Source organism: Phycodurus eques, chromosome 4 (genome assembly GCF_024500275.1).
Source record: "Phycodurus eques isolate BA_2022a chromosome 4, UOR_Pequ_1.1, whole genome shotgun sequence".
In the NCBI taxonomy this organism is placed as follows: Eukaryota; Metazoa; Chordata; class Actinopteri; order Syngnathiformes; family Syngnathidae; genus Phycodurus; species Phycodurus eques.
The window spans coordinates 11,521,955-11,537,910 of NC_084528.1; the positions used below are offsets into that span (position 1 = coordinate 11,521,955).

The following is a 15,956-nucleotide window of genomic DNA, read 5'->3' on the forward strand; positions in this document are numbered from 1 at the left end:
TGGAAAAATCAGCGAAGAATTTTCATACGCAAATACGTGCCAATTCACGCATTTACATTGACTTATCACGTCTTCTTATCTATGTTATCACGTCCCATGACTAGATACGTTTGCATCCGTTGTGAACGTACCATTACACACAGTATAGTATAAAATGTTCAGCTTCCAGGAGTGAAAATGTTTTTTTCAGGCGCTCGCTTTTTTTTTTTGCACACTGTGGGCTCTGCTGTTATTTTTGTCACATAATATGAAGATTATATTTCAACAATCGTAAATATGCATTGTCGTTGGGAGCGTTACAAGGCTTTACTTGTGACAATGCATATGCTCATGTTGTGATTAGTCCCTTACCATGTTGATTCTATAGTTTTTTTTCTGAATTCACCCACTCGGAAGTTTGAAAAATATTCCCCCCAATAATTGTTATAATTTAAAAAAAACATGTTTTCAGGCTTTCCTACATTTAAACCCTTCTTTTACTTGGTAAAAGAAGGGTTTAATGTAGGCATGGGGATTATTGGAAAGAAAGAAAAAACCTTTGGTGATATAAAATTAAACACAAGTTCCTTCCTACCATCAGGGTGGATAATTCTGTGTAGGAAGACAAGTTTTATATATTTTATCAAAGTCAAGGGGCGAGAGGATTAATCCCTCCTCAAGTAGCATTAGATTACTGATGGCAGGGATGTAAATGAGCTCAACTAAAGCAGTTCTAATCCTCACCATCTTTCCCCCCACCCCACTGCCACTGATTTTTTAAAAGAGATCATTTTTTGTCTTTAAATCCACAGCATGCTCTAATGATTTGCTCATGAATACATTTCACAGCATTCAATGCCAATTTTATTTCACTGAACTTTGTCTGGAAACTATATTCAAAATACTGCCAAGCATCCCAGTGAATACTGTTGGATATTTAAATGGGTACATACAAAACCTGTAAGGCATTATACCATCCAAACCATTTACAACTCTGTAGAAGACTTTTGAGCTGCTGAAGGCAGCTACTGGCGCATGATTAACTGAACCAAGCACCTAATACCATTGTACAATTTGACTAAGCTACAATTCCAGATACATTTTATTCATGAGCGAGGCTTCTTGTCACAGTAGTTGTGGTAGTAGAAAGATCCTTTATTTGCTTGTACAGTACTTCATTTGATTAGAGACTTTAATTTAACTTTGGTGAAAGTGTCTTGGTGTCCATTTGTCTAGTTATTAGCAATACTGTATGTATGTCTGTGAGTAGTTTGCACTTGTTTTTTCTTTTGCATTTCGATTAGTTGTGATGCAATGCAATCCAGAAAAATTTCTAACTGGCTTTCGTTCTTTCCGTGGTCTTGCAGATATGTTTTCTTTTTAGCCTTTTGTATAATCACTACACTCTCTTGTAAACCTTATGCAAAACTTGGGGATGGTACAGTACAATATGCACACATCCAACATATCCAGAGTTCACTTACCTACAGTATTATTCCCTGGGTGGGTTTACTCCAGGCACTCCGGTTTCCTCCCACATCCCAAAAACATGCGTGGTAGGTTTGATTGGAAACTCTAAATTGCCCGTAGGCGTGAATGCGAGTGCGAATGGTTGTTTGTTTCTATGTGCCCTGCGATTGGCTAGCGAGCGGTTTAGGGTGTATCCCGCCTCCCGCACAAAAATAGCTGGGATAGGCTCCAGCATGCCCGTGACCCTAGTGAGGATAAGCGGTAAAGAAAATGCATGGATGGATTATTGTATGTCATCAGGGTTTAATAGTATGAGAAACCTGAGTCTATACAGCTTCCTGCAATTGACAGTAATGGCAATTACCATTTTGTTATGTGTTGGCAATTGTTAATACACCAATATGTAAATGGTCGTCAACCAAATATTTGTAGTGCAAAAATACAATTAAAATTTTTATCCATGAATGTTCAAATTACATTTTTTACAATTATGTCAATGTCAAATTTACTCGTTTTCCTGTACTCCTTAACAGAAAATGTTGCTGTTGTGGTTGAATGCTATGCTTGATTGATTTCTAATTTCTCAAAGAAGGCCAGTGGGCCAACTCAAATGTGTGTAGTGAAAGGTTAATTCAGTTAGAAATTACTAAATACAAAAATGTTGAGGTCGTATTTAAAGCTCTTCCAGATGCTGGATGATGTCTTTGACAGGTGGCATATTAAATGTACTGACCACTGTTTTTCCATTTAAAAAAAATGTAATTACATTTTTACATTTTAATTAAAAATTTCACCCCAAAGTTTTGATAGATTTTTTAAAACTCAGCTATAATGTCTTGTCTAAGTTCTGTGCCACTCAGCCGAATCTGTGTGTTGTGCTGTTGTTGTTACAAGACCAGCTACAATGAACAAATTAAAGCTTGCCTTTGGTGGCGGTTTGATTGGAGTCATGAAGTGAATGTCAAAGCAACTTGTCTCATTCACCATCTCTAACCTCGTTATAAAGACTTTGATCAATTGCTATGATTCTGCAGGGATGTATCGAACTACAACCCTTGCTCCAGCCATTATTTTTTGTCTACATCTCTCACTGAATTTCATCATATTTCTTATCCCTTGTGCAACTGTGGAATGAGGTATACAGGAATGATTCAAGGCTGGTGACTTTGACATCCACTACTGATCCTTCAAAGACTTCAGCTGGCACAGCATGACATATAAGAGTTGAATTATATGAAAACTGTGAAAAGCCTGCCATCATTAGAATCCTTAAGAATAATAAAACTAATAAGGGACAGAGAGGAGGGTTGTGAAAAATAGAGTGGGATCTGAGAGACCTTGGAAGGAGAGGAATGGGGAGAGGATGTGGAAAAGCCATGGAAGAATATGCAGAGTGAAAAACAGCCGCTACAATATTAGAGTCCATTAACATTCAACGGTTGTGCCATGCTCCTAACATTGGGGGGAAAAAGACAATTTCACAGCATTAGAAGCACTGATAATCACCGTTTGCTTGTTTCCTACAACATGGGGGATTGCTCAGATGAAATACAACATATAAGTGGAGAATTTGTCCTCTCACATAGGTAAGGTGCTGATGTAAAATTATTTGACCACAGTTAACTGACCAGTAATGTCCAATTTTATCAAATCTTTTGATCAGTAATTCAATTTTTTACTGTAGAAATATTTTAAGTGAACCTAAATTAAGTGTGTGAGGGCAGTAAATTAAAAAAGGTTGTGGTTTCTGACAATTTCCACACTGGTTTTCCCTAGCTTTGTATTTATCTGAAAGGCTAATCACATGTATTTCGATGCTGAACTTAACCTTTTAATAAACTATTCTCTTCTTACTCCTCACTTGTATTTTTTTCTATTTGGTACCTGATAGCGGAGGACACATGTGGCGGAACCCTAAGGGGTTCCAGTGGCTTCATATCCAGCTTTGATTTCCCCAGCGGGGGCTCCCCTGGCGTTGGAGGACTGGGCAGCAGTGGAGAGTGTAAATGGACCATCCTAGCTGACCCGGGGGATACTATCTCATTGGTGTTTACGGAATTCCAAATGGAAGAGAAGTCTGATTATCTTGAAGTCGAAGGATCAGAATCACCTACAATCTGGTGAGTGGAGTTTGAATTTTATTTTACGAGGGGCATATCACTTGGAATTTTTTTTATTTATAATGCAAGTTTTTTTCCAATATGATTTGTGATTTTTTTTCACTGAGCCATTAATAATTTGTTATTTGGCACATTTACAAGAATTTAACAGGTTGTTTGCTTTAACAATTTTGAAATACAAAAGGCAATATATTTGGAATTGAATTTGGTCTTGAATGTTCCCCAGTTTTTCCCACCAAGGGAAACATTGTTAACTTGATTTATCTTACAACCCCAATTCCAATGACGTTGGGACGTAGTGTTAAACATAAATAAAAACAGAATACAATTATTTGCAAATCATGTTCAACCAATCATGTTTAATTGAATACACCACAAAGACAAGATATTTAATGTTCAAACTGATAAACTTGATTGTTTTTAGCAAACAACCATTAACTTAGACTCTTATGGCTGCAACATGTTCCAAAAAACCTGGGGCAGCTGGCAAAAAAGACTGAGAAAGTTGAGGAATGCTCATCAAACACCTGTTTGGAACATCCCACAGGTGAACAGACTAATTGGGAACAGGTGGGTGCCATGATTGGGTATAAAAGGAGCTTCCCTTAATTGCTCATTCATTCACAAGCAAAGATGGGGCGAGGTTCACCTCTTTGCGAACAAGTGCGTGAGCAAATACTCGAACTGTTTAAGGACAATGTTCCTCAACGTACAATTGCAAGGACTTTAGGGATTTCATAATCTACGGTCCATAATATCATCAAAAGGTTCAGAGAATCTGGAGAAATCACTGCATGTAAGCGGCAAGGCCAAAAACCAAAATTGAGTGCCCGTGACACTGCATCAAAAATCGACATCAATGTGTAAAGGATATCACCACATGGGCTCAGGAACACTTCAGAAAACCAATGTCAGTATATACAGTTCGGCACTACATCAGTAAGTGTAACTTAAAACTCTACTATGCAAAGCAAAAGCCATTTATCAATAACACCCAGAAAAGCCGCCGACTTCTCTGGGCCCGAGCTCATCTAAGATGGACTGATGCAAAGTGGAAAAGGGCTCTGTGGTCCGACGAGTCCACATTTCAAATTGTTTTGGGAAATTGTGGACGTTGTCTCCGCCGGGCCAAAGAGGAAAAGAACCATCTGGACTGTTATGGACGCAAAGTTCAAAAGCCAGCATCTCTGATGGTATGGGGCAGTGTTAGTGTCAATGGCATGGGTAACTTACACATCTGTGAAGGCATCATTAATGCTGACAGGTACATACAGGTTTTGGAGAAACATATTCTGCCATCCAAGCAACGTCTTTTTCATGGACGCCCCTGCTTATTTCAGCAAGACAATGCCAAACCACATTCTGCATGTGTTTCGGCTTCGTAGTAAAAGAGTGCAGGTACTAGACTGGCCTGCCTGCAGTCCAGACCTGTCTCCCATTGAAAATGGGCGCATTATGAAGCATAAAATACGACAACGGAGACCCCGGACTGTTGACCAGCTGAAGCTGTACATCAAGCAAGAATGGGAAAGAATTCCACCTACAAAGCTTCAACAATTAGTGTCGTCAGTTCCCAAACGTTTATTGAATGTTGGTAAAAGAAAAGGTGATGTAACACAGTGGTAAACATGACCCTGTCCAAGCTTTTTGGAACATGTTGCAGCCATAAAAGTCTAAGTTAATGATTATTTGCTAAAATCAATAACGTTTATCAGTTTGAACATTAAATATCTTGTCTTTGTAGTGTATTCAATTAAATATAGGTTGAACATGATTTGCAAATCATTATATTCTGTTTTTATTTATGTTTAACACATCCCATCTTCATTGGAATTGGGGTTGTACATTTATTATGCTATTTATTATGCATGTGAGTGAGTTGGTGGACACTGTTTCTCTTGAAGGCTTTGAAGCTAGCCTGTTTTTATTGACTGGTGCTGATTGCCCAAACATAGCTCTATTTTAAAATCCAAGTCAGTGAAAACCATTGAGCTGGACATTAAAATGCGACCGATTTTTAGGAAGACAGGCAAGTAATCACACTGAGCAATTGCCCCCTGCCCATAAAATGAATTGTCCTTACTTCCAATTTTTATGTCTCTCTGACTGGCCGTCGGCCAAACAGACCTTCCAGTATCTTAGCACACGTACGTAATGATAATCAACAGCCTGAAAACCTCAAAGTTGGCCAGCTTACCTACTAAAGCTTTACGCACTTTTTCAGGCAAACAAACTTAATGTGCAACAAAACTGATTTCAAGAGAGACTTATACTGTACTAAGTACTGTCTGTACTAAAAAGAGAACTTAATTGTAAGACAAATTCCAATTCCCATTTTACGACAATTATTTGAGTGTTACATAATGTCACAAAAAACATTGTTCATAAATAACTTCACCCAGTTCTACCAGTATAGCGTGCATTTGACCATGAAACTATGCCCTCAACTTGAAAAATACATCTTCCCTGAAGTCCAATATGTCTTGTTTTATTTCGGCGACGTGTCTTTCCGTCTGGCACCCACACACGTTGTGTTGCAAGCCAGCAGCGAAACGAATCAGATCTGCCGCCCCGCAGCCCCTTGCCAGTGGGAAGAGAAGCAGCTGGAGGTCCTGCACAACAGTGTTAGTGCTGGTAGCCGCACAGGCTCCTTCCCCGCGAGGCGGATGAGGGAAAATGTCATCCAGGGGGACCGAAGCGCGTCACGCGGCCTTTGGCGCTCATGGAGCACCATTCGGCGGCCAAACATGCGTGTTGCCTGTTGAATTTCAAAGGAGGAAAAAATTGTCCTGGCGATGCGGTTTATGGTCATCATGCCGGCTCCGAGCCCGTGAAAGCCATATCTCCATCGCTGGAAAGGAGCCGTGATAGTAGGAAGGCCGGATTTTCAGGGCTCTCAGGGGCATTCCCACAATGTCTGCAAGGTGAAAGAATGTCTCAATTCTTGACCGTATTAAAGCCTGATTTGACATACTTTCCAATTTTTTAATTCATTGTCACTCTTGTTTACAAAACTCTTCTCTGTGACGTGTCAAGTTTACAAGTCATTTTTTTCTCGTTTGGTTGCAATTTGTGTGCAGTGTTGGCATGCCTGGGGTGACTGTATATTGTCTATCAGAAATATATATGTCTAAAAAATCCTGTCATCAATCTAGCATTTAGCAAATAGAAACAACGTTGTAACCCTAATTGACCTAAAACAGGACAATTTTACTCTGATTCTTCAGGGTATAGCCATGACTATCTGCTGTTCCTGCTGTGCGCGCCTTGGCCTCTTAGGCGCAGTGTGGTGCAATGCATGCATGGATGTGAATATTGACAGAAAGATAAAAAAAAGAGTAAATGAAGCAAGTCTAAATAAAACTTTATAGAACTTGTTTTTCACAGACTGGGAAGAATATATGCCTCTGAGTATTGCTACATTATCTGTCTGTATGTGTTAGTGTGGCGTTTGTGTGTGATTATTCATTATTTGAAGGTAAATCCCTCCTGTGAGCTAATGCTAATGTTAGCTAGTACGTCAATGGGGTTTTCTATAGACTGTTAGCATAAGCTGGCGATGTCTGAAACGATGTCTTGTATTTAAATATACAATGTGTGTAATTCTTTTTGTTGTGCATTTACTTTTACAGTAAACTGGGGTGTCAATAAATCGCTTAAAGCATGCGCAGGGAGGGCAGAAGCACATGCATCACACTTGCTGCAAAGCAAAGCAAATTTATTTATAGCACACATTTCATACACAAGGTAACTCAATGTGCTTTTCATGATTAAAATCATTGAAAAACAAAGAAAAAAAACAGCTTATAAACATTTTAAACAGAGAAAAATAAAAGTACAATTAACCTACAAGCAACACAGGGTGCATTCAGGGTGCGTTTACATGCAGGAACTTGCAAACACAACCCGCAATGCGACACCTTAATTGGTTTCCTTCAATTATAACGTTTTTATGATCGTGAGCCAAACTCGCAATCATAATTAAATTTCGATTAATCGCCAGCTTTAACTAACAACCACCTTCAATTATCGCCAAAATAACTGTAGATTTTCGCTATTCATGGTCGGGTTAGTCCCTATACCCCGCAAATAAAGGGGGGGAGGTCCACTCTATAAACCTATCATTTCAAAAACAATTACTGCAGTTATGTAGATATTCAGAAACCTCCTAAAATGCTGCCAAAATGTTGAAACATCTGACCGCTTCCACCTATTCCAGGAACAATTTTCTTCTGTTGAGGATACATTAATGATACCCTTATCATTTTACAGTGTCAGATTTTATTCTGTTATCTTTTCCACTTTTTCACATCTGATTTCCATCAGATTTTCCCAAATGAGTTTATTGATTTCATGATCTTCACAAGGTTGGTGTGAGGCCATGTTTCAATCGAGGTGAAAGTAGTCAAGAACATAAGTTTCTTCTGACTCTGAGGTGTGTCTGGACCAATGAAGACTTCTTCTGACCTTTAAAATGATTGCACAGCCCTCCTCACAAAGGGCAAAAACAACAAGCTGTAGATTACATGTCAGCTATTGGGTACTGTAATTGTAGACAAAAAAAACCCATCTTTGCTGACAAAAGATACTGTAAAATAATTTTTCCTTTTACACAATATATGACTATTTTTCTGTTTTCATTGTCTCTTGCACCTAATTTCATTGCTTTGCAAATGTTACTGATTATCATGATAACATGGCAATCAAACATCCATCCATCCATTTTCAACGCCGCTTATCCTGGTTAGGGATGCGGGGCGCTGGAGCCTATCCCAGCTGACTTCGGGCGAAAGGCGGACTACACCCTGAACTGGTCGCCAGTCAGTCACAGGGCACATATAGACACGGACAACCATTTGCACTCACATTCACACCGTCACTGAGTGGGAACTAAACCCACGCTGCCTGCACCAAAGTCAGGCGAGTGTACCACTACACCATCAGTGACGTAATCAAACATAAAAATAAAAAAAATATATACTGTTTGAAGTCCGTTTGGTTGTAAGGTGTGCCCTGCTGATGATTATAAAAGTTTGGTTCCTTTGGTTTGGATTTCCTAGGCAAAACCTTACCATAACATAAGGTCAAAAACTAATCTAAATGTTTCTAAAAGCTATAGTTTACTCAATTGACAAGTGCAACAACTCAAATAGTGCACAGTAAAAATAATAATGGGACCAAGTTATTTTAAAGACAAACTATACCTCAAATTTATTATTGTTATTATTATTATTATTATTATTGTTAGTAGTTGTAGTAGTAGTATTTTATTTAAGCGACTCACCTGATGTATTTTTATTTTTATTTTTTTTAATTTTTAGTTACAAATGTGTCTGCTGGGGTGGCAGCGTAGCCACTGGGACTCAGTACATTTGTAATCCAATGAGATCACCATGGTCTCTTCCAGCCCTCTTTTGTTCAAATCAGTTTTTCACTCAGATACCTTTGTGATTCACAAAGCCATGTTAGAATCTAGTAATTGTTAATGAGACATGCCAATAAGATGATATAAAGTATCATGAAACTTGGACAAAACCAAGCACAAAAAACATCCATCCATCCATTTTCTGAGCCACTTATCCTCACAAGGGTCACGGGCGTGCTGTATTGAACCCCAGTCCTCAGAACTGTGAGACAGACGCTCTAACCAGTCGTCCACTGTGCCGTCGCACAAAAAACAAACAAACAAACAAAAAACATGCCAAGAGGTTATCCCTACAAAGCCTTATTGTGTGTCTGTAAAGGAATAAAAATCAACAGCCAGACTACAGTAGGCGCTGATGGAATGGCAGCACATTTTCTGAGAAACAATTTTTGCCAAATGAAACTTTTTACCTCTTTTGTCACTCAATATGCACTGAAGGAAATACACTCACTTATTCTCATGTTTTTAAGGAAACTGAGCCCACTATTTCCCAAGTAATTTTTTTCTTTTCATGACAGCTACAGTGATATAGTGCCACCCATGCATGAATGTTTAGTGAAGGAGCCTTTTTTTTTGGCTACCATTAACCAGATCAATGATTTTTGGAAAAAAAAAAAAAAAATCCATCTTATGCTGTATACCTGTTCATTATGTCTATATTTAAGAGGAGGGTTTTGCAATTTGTGTAATGTCTGTATGGATTATAAAGCATTTTCTTCACGTAGATCCGGTTCCCAGTGTTCTCTATTGTCCCTTTTGATAACAGTATATTAAACTTGATTTGACTTATATGTGTGACATGCATTCCATGCTCTCTTGAGGATAATTACAACTTTGGAAAGCACAAAACTTTATTTTTACTTTTTGCTTTTATACAACAACAAAAAAAAAAAGACATTTTGCACAAGTAGGTAATTTATTTAATATAATTCATTCATTCATTCATTTGAATGCAGCTATTCTTCATTCTGACCATTTGGTATCATAATTGCATTTTTATAATAAGGTAGGGTAAGAAACATTTTCTTGAGTCTGTCCCAGCAGACATAAAGGGAGCACCAAGGTACACCCTGCACTGATAAACTGGGAACTGAAGTATGCAGATAAAACACTGGACATTTTGAACTCTAAAATTAATTTCAACAAAATCCCACACTTAACAGACAGCATTTGAAGTAGCTCGTTTGAGTGTAAAAACCATTGCATAGATGCCTCTGCTGTGAAAAGCACACAAAGTGACTAATAAGTCATTCATTCATTTGGCCTACACAGCTCAGATACTTTTTAGTGCTTGTAGAGAAATCATCAGTTTGGTGCCCCTGGAATTTTAGGAAGTACCTGCTCAAATTCCGATGTCTACTGTGCATTTCATAAGTACAAACAATGGTTCCACACATTCACACATTATACACATTCCAATAGGACAAAGTCTTAGCTCAGCTTGGATTGTCATTAATCAACACTGATCAATGGGTATTTCATCCATGATAATGTTCACATTGTTTTGAAGTAGAAGTGATCTGTATTTAATGTACATGGAAAACCCATTTATTATGGCTAAAATGTAGTTTAATGAAAGAGACAGATGAATGATTAGTCCGCCATTTGGTCACCAACCTGAAATTATGAGCAGCCCAGTTCCTTTTTTTTTTTTTTGGAATGTCTGGTCCCGAGGTCACTCTGCAGTAAATGGCAAATAAATTATATAGATAAGCAAACCTTTGAGATAACTGCGCACACAATAACAATGAAATTACCGTGTGTGTGCATAAACATAAATGAAACAAGAAGTTATCACATTGTTTTCAGAACCCTGCACCATGCTCCAGCAGTCCCAAGCCGCTATTAAACAACCAGAACGGCTGCGGCTGTGTGTGTGTGTGTGTGTGTGTGTGTGAGTGTGTGCGTGCGTACGTACGTGCATGTGTGTGTGTGTTGACAGACAAAAATTCAGAGCTGGTTATCCAGAAATATGAGAAGGCCCCTGGCAGTTTTAAATCTCTACTAGAGCATTCGTGATGCTGCTGCCTGCATGCTAAATAAAATGATTTATCTACAACACAGTTAAAACCAGGAAGATAGGACACAGAGGCATACACTGATAAAGATTGCCTGTTATTTACATCCTGATCTGATCGACAACTTAGATAGCATTATTTGTAACAAAACATAACATATTAGCTGACTACAAGTATCGGCGCAAATGGACTTAAACAAAATGATCATCACCAAACTTGTATACAGTAGATGTTTTGTGATGCTTTTCCAGGAATTCACCACAGGCAATGTTGTTGTTTTATTTGTGGGTTTAATCCCTCCATTCTTGTATTTAGAAGGTCAAATGTATGTTTTATGGGGTTTTGGCGGGAGATTGACTTGGAGATTTCAAGACCTTTGACTTTTTTTCCCTGATGAACTCATTTGTTTTTTTTAGAAGTATGTTTTGGTATCTTACTGCATGATAAAGGATCTCCAAATTAATTCGGTAAAACTTTCCTTTAAATTGCCAGACAAATTGGTTCTGTATAGTCCATTCTTCTGTGTATACTGCGTCTTCTCGCTAGAGTCACAGCTAACAGGTGAGCTGGAGCCTATTCTGTCTGACTTTCAGCAAGAGCAGGTACATCCTGATATGTTCACCAGCCATTCAGGTTTCTGTAGAGTCCTTGGTTTATTTCGCTGCTGGCCTCATGTGATACTTCATCAGTAAATATTACTATGCATGCCCAAGCCCTGACTTCCCTATCTAACTAATCCTATCTCAATGTGTTTTGGATTATAAGTAGATCCTTTCCTTCTCCATATTTCCTTCTTTTAATTACACTGGTGAAGTTTAATCTTTGACTCATCATTCCAGACAAATATTTTAGGCATGCCTCTGTACGTTTCAGCAAATTCCACCTAGGCCTTCCTGTATTTTCTGCTCATGAGTCGTTTGCATCTTCTTGTGTAGCCTTTGTACTTTCTTCTGAGAGAAATTGATTGTGATACATTCGCTTCTGCCCTCTGGAGATTGTTGCTGATGTCACTAACAGTTGTTTTAAGGTCTTTGATCTAGCTCATCTAAGTCTGTCAGTGGTTTTGTTCTTCTTCAGGACATTCCAAATGGTTGTATTGGCTTTGCCCAATGTTTCTGCAATGGCTCTGATTGATTTAACATCTCTCAACTTCACAATTGCTCATATTTTTACTCAGATTCACATAAATGTAATCTGCTAGGAAAGCCCAAATCTGGAACTGAGTGTTGACATTCAGCACTATTTGTTGTATGAATATTCAGTGTAATAGGACACAGCTGGGCAACATATCAGTCAAATGAAAAAATGGTGGGCTCTAACTAATAGTAATATATTTGAAGTAGTTTATCAGTTCAAGATGTAAAGATCTGGAAATAGAAGTTTAAATGTTGATCTCCTGTCTTGTGTTTATGTTTTGATGTCAAAACCAAATGTTTTCAATCTACAGCAAAAATATACCAATTGTCCTCACTGTGCCAATACTTTGGGGAATAAAAATTATCAGAAAAAAAAATCATCTTTCTTGGTGCACTTTGTCTGAATGAGATTTAGCAATTTGGGGTAGTTAAGGAGAACCCGTGTTTGCTGCTCAGGTTTGAGCAAGTACCTAATGTTCCTCCGTTGTTCATTTGATTTACTATTTTCTTCAAATGTAAGGTTCAAATATGGTTGCTGCAAAGAAATTAGAGCATGCATGAAAATACCCATGACTGCAATCAGCCCTCTAATTGCCATGGAAATCGTTAAATACATCAACACAGCACACGATGAGGACATCATCTGTTGTGGTTTGATGAAATGGAGCTTAGAATGTATCAGGAGGATTACGTCAAACCATTCTGCTGGACTGTTTGTGTGTGACAATTTGGATATTTAAACTAACTAACCAATTAACTGCCATTTCATTGTGTCACCATGTTTTTTTTCTAACCACTGATGTGGGTAAACATCACTGGGAACACATTTTTGTTTCTTCTGCAGGTATTATGCATTTTTAAAAATGCAAAAAAAAAAAAAAAAAGTTTACAACTCACTATTCCCTTATTAATTAACAAAACATGTTTGCATGTTGGTCTATTTCCAGGGGCGTGGAACAAACATTGAGAAAAATAAACTTTAAGATAAGACCTAATTAACTGATATGAAGCATATTACCAATCATAAGCAAACAAAAATAATCAATTAAATAAAATAAAATGGTTTATCAGAGGGAAATTTCATTTGTTCACATAGATATTGGACATGACTATGGTGAAGTACACACAGGCCAGATAAACAGAATTGATCAAGCCAGATTCTTTGGCGATACATGCAGAAGACAAGAATGAGCATTGATGTTAAAATTGTTTACGACCCTCCAGTCGTAAGACAAGCCATTAAGGACTGAATTACTGCCTCTGAGTACAGAAATAAAGTGATGACTTCTGCTAGGCTTTTTGTGTATGGACTTATTCAATTGATGGCTACAATGGAGATATCTTTATAACTTAAAGCAGGTAAAGTTTAATCCAGATCCAGAATTTTTTCCCAAATTTATTTCTGGATCGGTATCAGAATTGTATGAAACTTGGTTTGACGTCACAGCCTGTTACTGCGACTACACATTGCAATTCAGTTCAAACAGAATGAAATTAGATTAGTTTTTTTTCATCATTCCATCAACCACTTTTTGAATGTCTATAAAAAAATACCACACAATCCACTATGAAACAGAACGGAGTGTATTTGCTGCAAGAACATTTGGTCAGGTTGGGAACAACATGGACACCTGGGTAGCAGGCACACTATAAAGCCTTGATGTCTCTGTGTGTGTGTTTGTGTGTGCACATTTTTTAAAAGTATCACAATAATGTCATTAACCTGACTGTAGGGTTCCAGAAAATTAAATTTCAACATTTTTACGCTGTGTTCCTCATATTTAGGCTGACTGGGATGAATATCCCCGCACCCATCATCAGCAACAAAAACTGGCTGCGGCTGCATTTTGTGACAGAGAGCAATCATCGCCACAAAGGCTTCAGGGCTCAGTATCAAGGTAAGATACTTTTATTCGATTCGCATACTATTGGAAGCTCGACTTGGAGACAACTGTTGAAAATAGTGTAAAAAAACAATGTAATTACAAAAATTTTTTTTTGATCTTTCTTAACTACATACTTAGCAGTTTTACTACTAAAGCAGCCTTTGTAATCTAATATTTAGGAGATAAACACAAAATACTTTCTTTCAGTACTCTGTAAAGGTCATGAACTATTGTTGAGTCTGAGAAATGTTCAAGCACTGCATATACAGTACGTTTCAATAGAACTTAAGCAAAATGATTTAACCCTGAAGCTTCTCTAAAATGCAATGCAAATATGGCATCTGTCGAATGAAGCTCATCAATAACACAGTCACAGAGACATAATCCCATTTATTATTTTCTTAAATCTTGTATTAACAGTTTAATTTGTAAAATGTAGTACATGCAGGAAGGCACTCTGTTTTTAGATTCAGGGAGCCTTATTTTGCTTCACACTTCATTCATTGCTGAAGGTTATTGTGTGTATGCTTCAACATGATGACAGAAGATTGCATCACCTGTTTTTTTTGTGTGCAATCATGCCCCTACTGTGCTTAATTAATTATTGCAATGTAGTCCTGGGGCACTGCTTTGATTTTATATGTAATTTGTCCGTCCAATATAAAAACGCCAATTCCAATGAAGTTGGGACCTTGTGTAAAAGATAAATTAAAAACAGAATACAATGATTTGCAAATCCTTTTCAACTGACATTCAATTGAATACACTACAAAGACAACGTAGTTCAGGTTCAAACTGATAAACTTAAAATAAAAATATTCACCCATTTTGAATTTGAATCTGCAACACGTTCCAAAAAAGCCGGGACAGGGACATCTTTACCATTGTGTTACGTCACCTTTACTTTTAACAACACTTGGTAAGCGTTTAGGAACTAAGGACAGTAATTGTTGAAGCTTTGTAGGTGGAGTTCTTTCTCATTCTTGCTTGATGTACAACTTGAGTTGCTCTGGGTCTCCGTTGTTGTACTTTACATTTCATAAAGCACCACACATTTTCAATGGAAGACAGGTCTCTTTTACTACGAAGCCCGCTGCTGTATCACATGCAGAATGTGGCTTCACATTGTCTTGCTGAAATGAGCAGGTACGTCCCTGAAAAAGACGCTGCTTGGATGGTGGCATACAGCGACTGAAGTAAATATTGAACATGCCAGTGCAAATGAATATCAGCTGGTGCAGTCCTAATTGATGGCCTATAAAAGGGTCTCATTGCCTTATTTTCAGTGTTGCCTTGGCTTTCCATGCCTTTTTGCACCTCCCTTTCTTGATGTGTTCAATACTTTTTTGCCCGTGCCATTTCACATTATTACACACAACCTAAATTCTTATCTTATACGTTCTACTTTCTTTGTATGTATGGATTAATTGGGTTGGTCCCAACTATCTGTTGAAATTTTCCAGGTCAAAAGCACCTTTGGAAATATATTTAGTGTGAAAAATGGTGACATGTTAAAGTCTTATTTCAGCCGCTATATGTTTCTCCAAAACCTGTTATGTACCTTTCAGCATTAATGGTGCCTTCACAGATGTGCAAGTTACAAATGCCGTGGTCACGAAAAGACCCCCATACCATCATAGATGCTGGCTTTTGAATTTTGCGCTGATTAACAATCCAGATGGTCCTTTCCCTCTTTGGCCCGGAGGACACGACGTCCATGATTTCCAAAAACAATTTGAATGTGGACTCGTCAGACCACAGCAAACATTTCCACTTTGCGTCAGTCCATCTCAAAAGAGCTGGCGGCGTTTCTGGGTGAAATTGATATTTGGCTTTCAGTTTGCATGGTACAGTTTTAACTTGCATTTGTAGATGTAGCGACAAACTGTGTTAACTGACAATGGTTTTCTTAAATTTTCCTA

At 37.9% G+C, this 15,956-nt stretch overlaps 1 protein-coding gene across 1 annotated transcript in view; it reads left to right on the forward strand.

The window, feature by feature from the left end:
* Positions 1-15,956, forward strand: part of LOC133401234 (CUB and sushi domain-containing protein 3-like) — a 260,580-nt gene that overhangs the window by 62,469 nt on the left and 182,155 nt on the right. Inside the window, 2 exon segments of the mRNA XM_061673947.1 lie at positions 3,341-3,569; positions 13,934-14,046. Of these exon segments, the coding sequence (XP_061529931.1) occupies positions 3,341-3,569; positions 13,934-14,046 (342 nt within the window).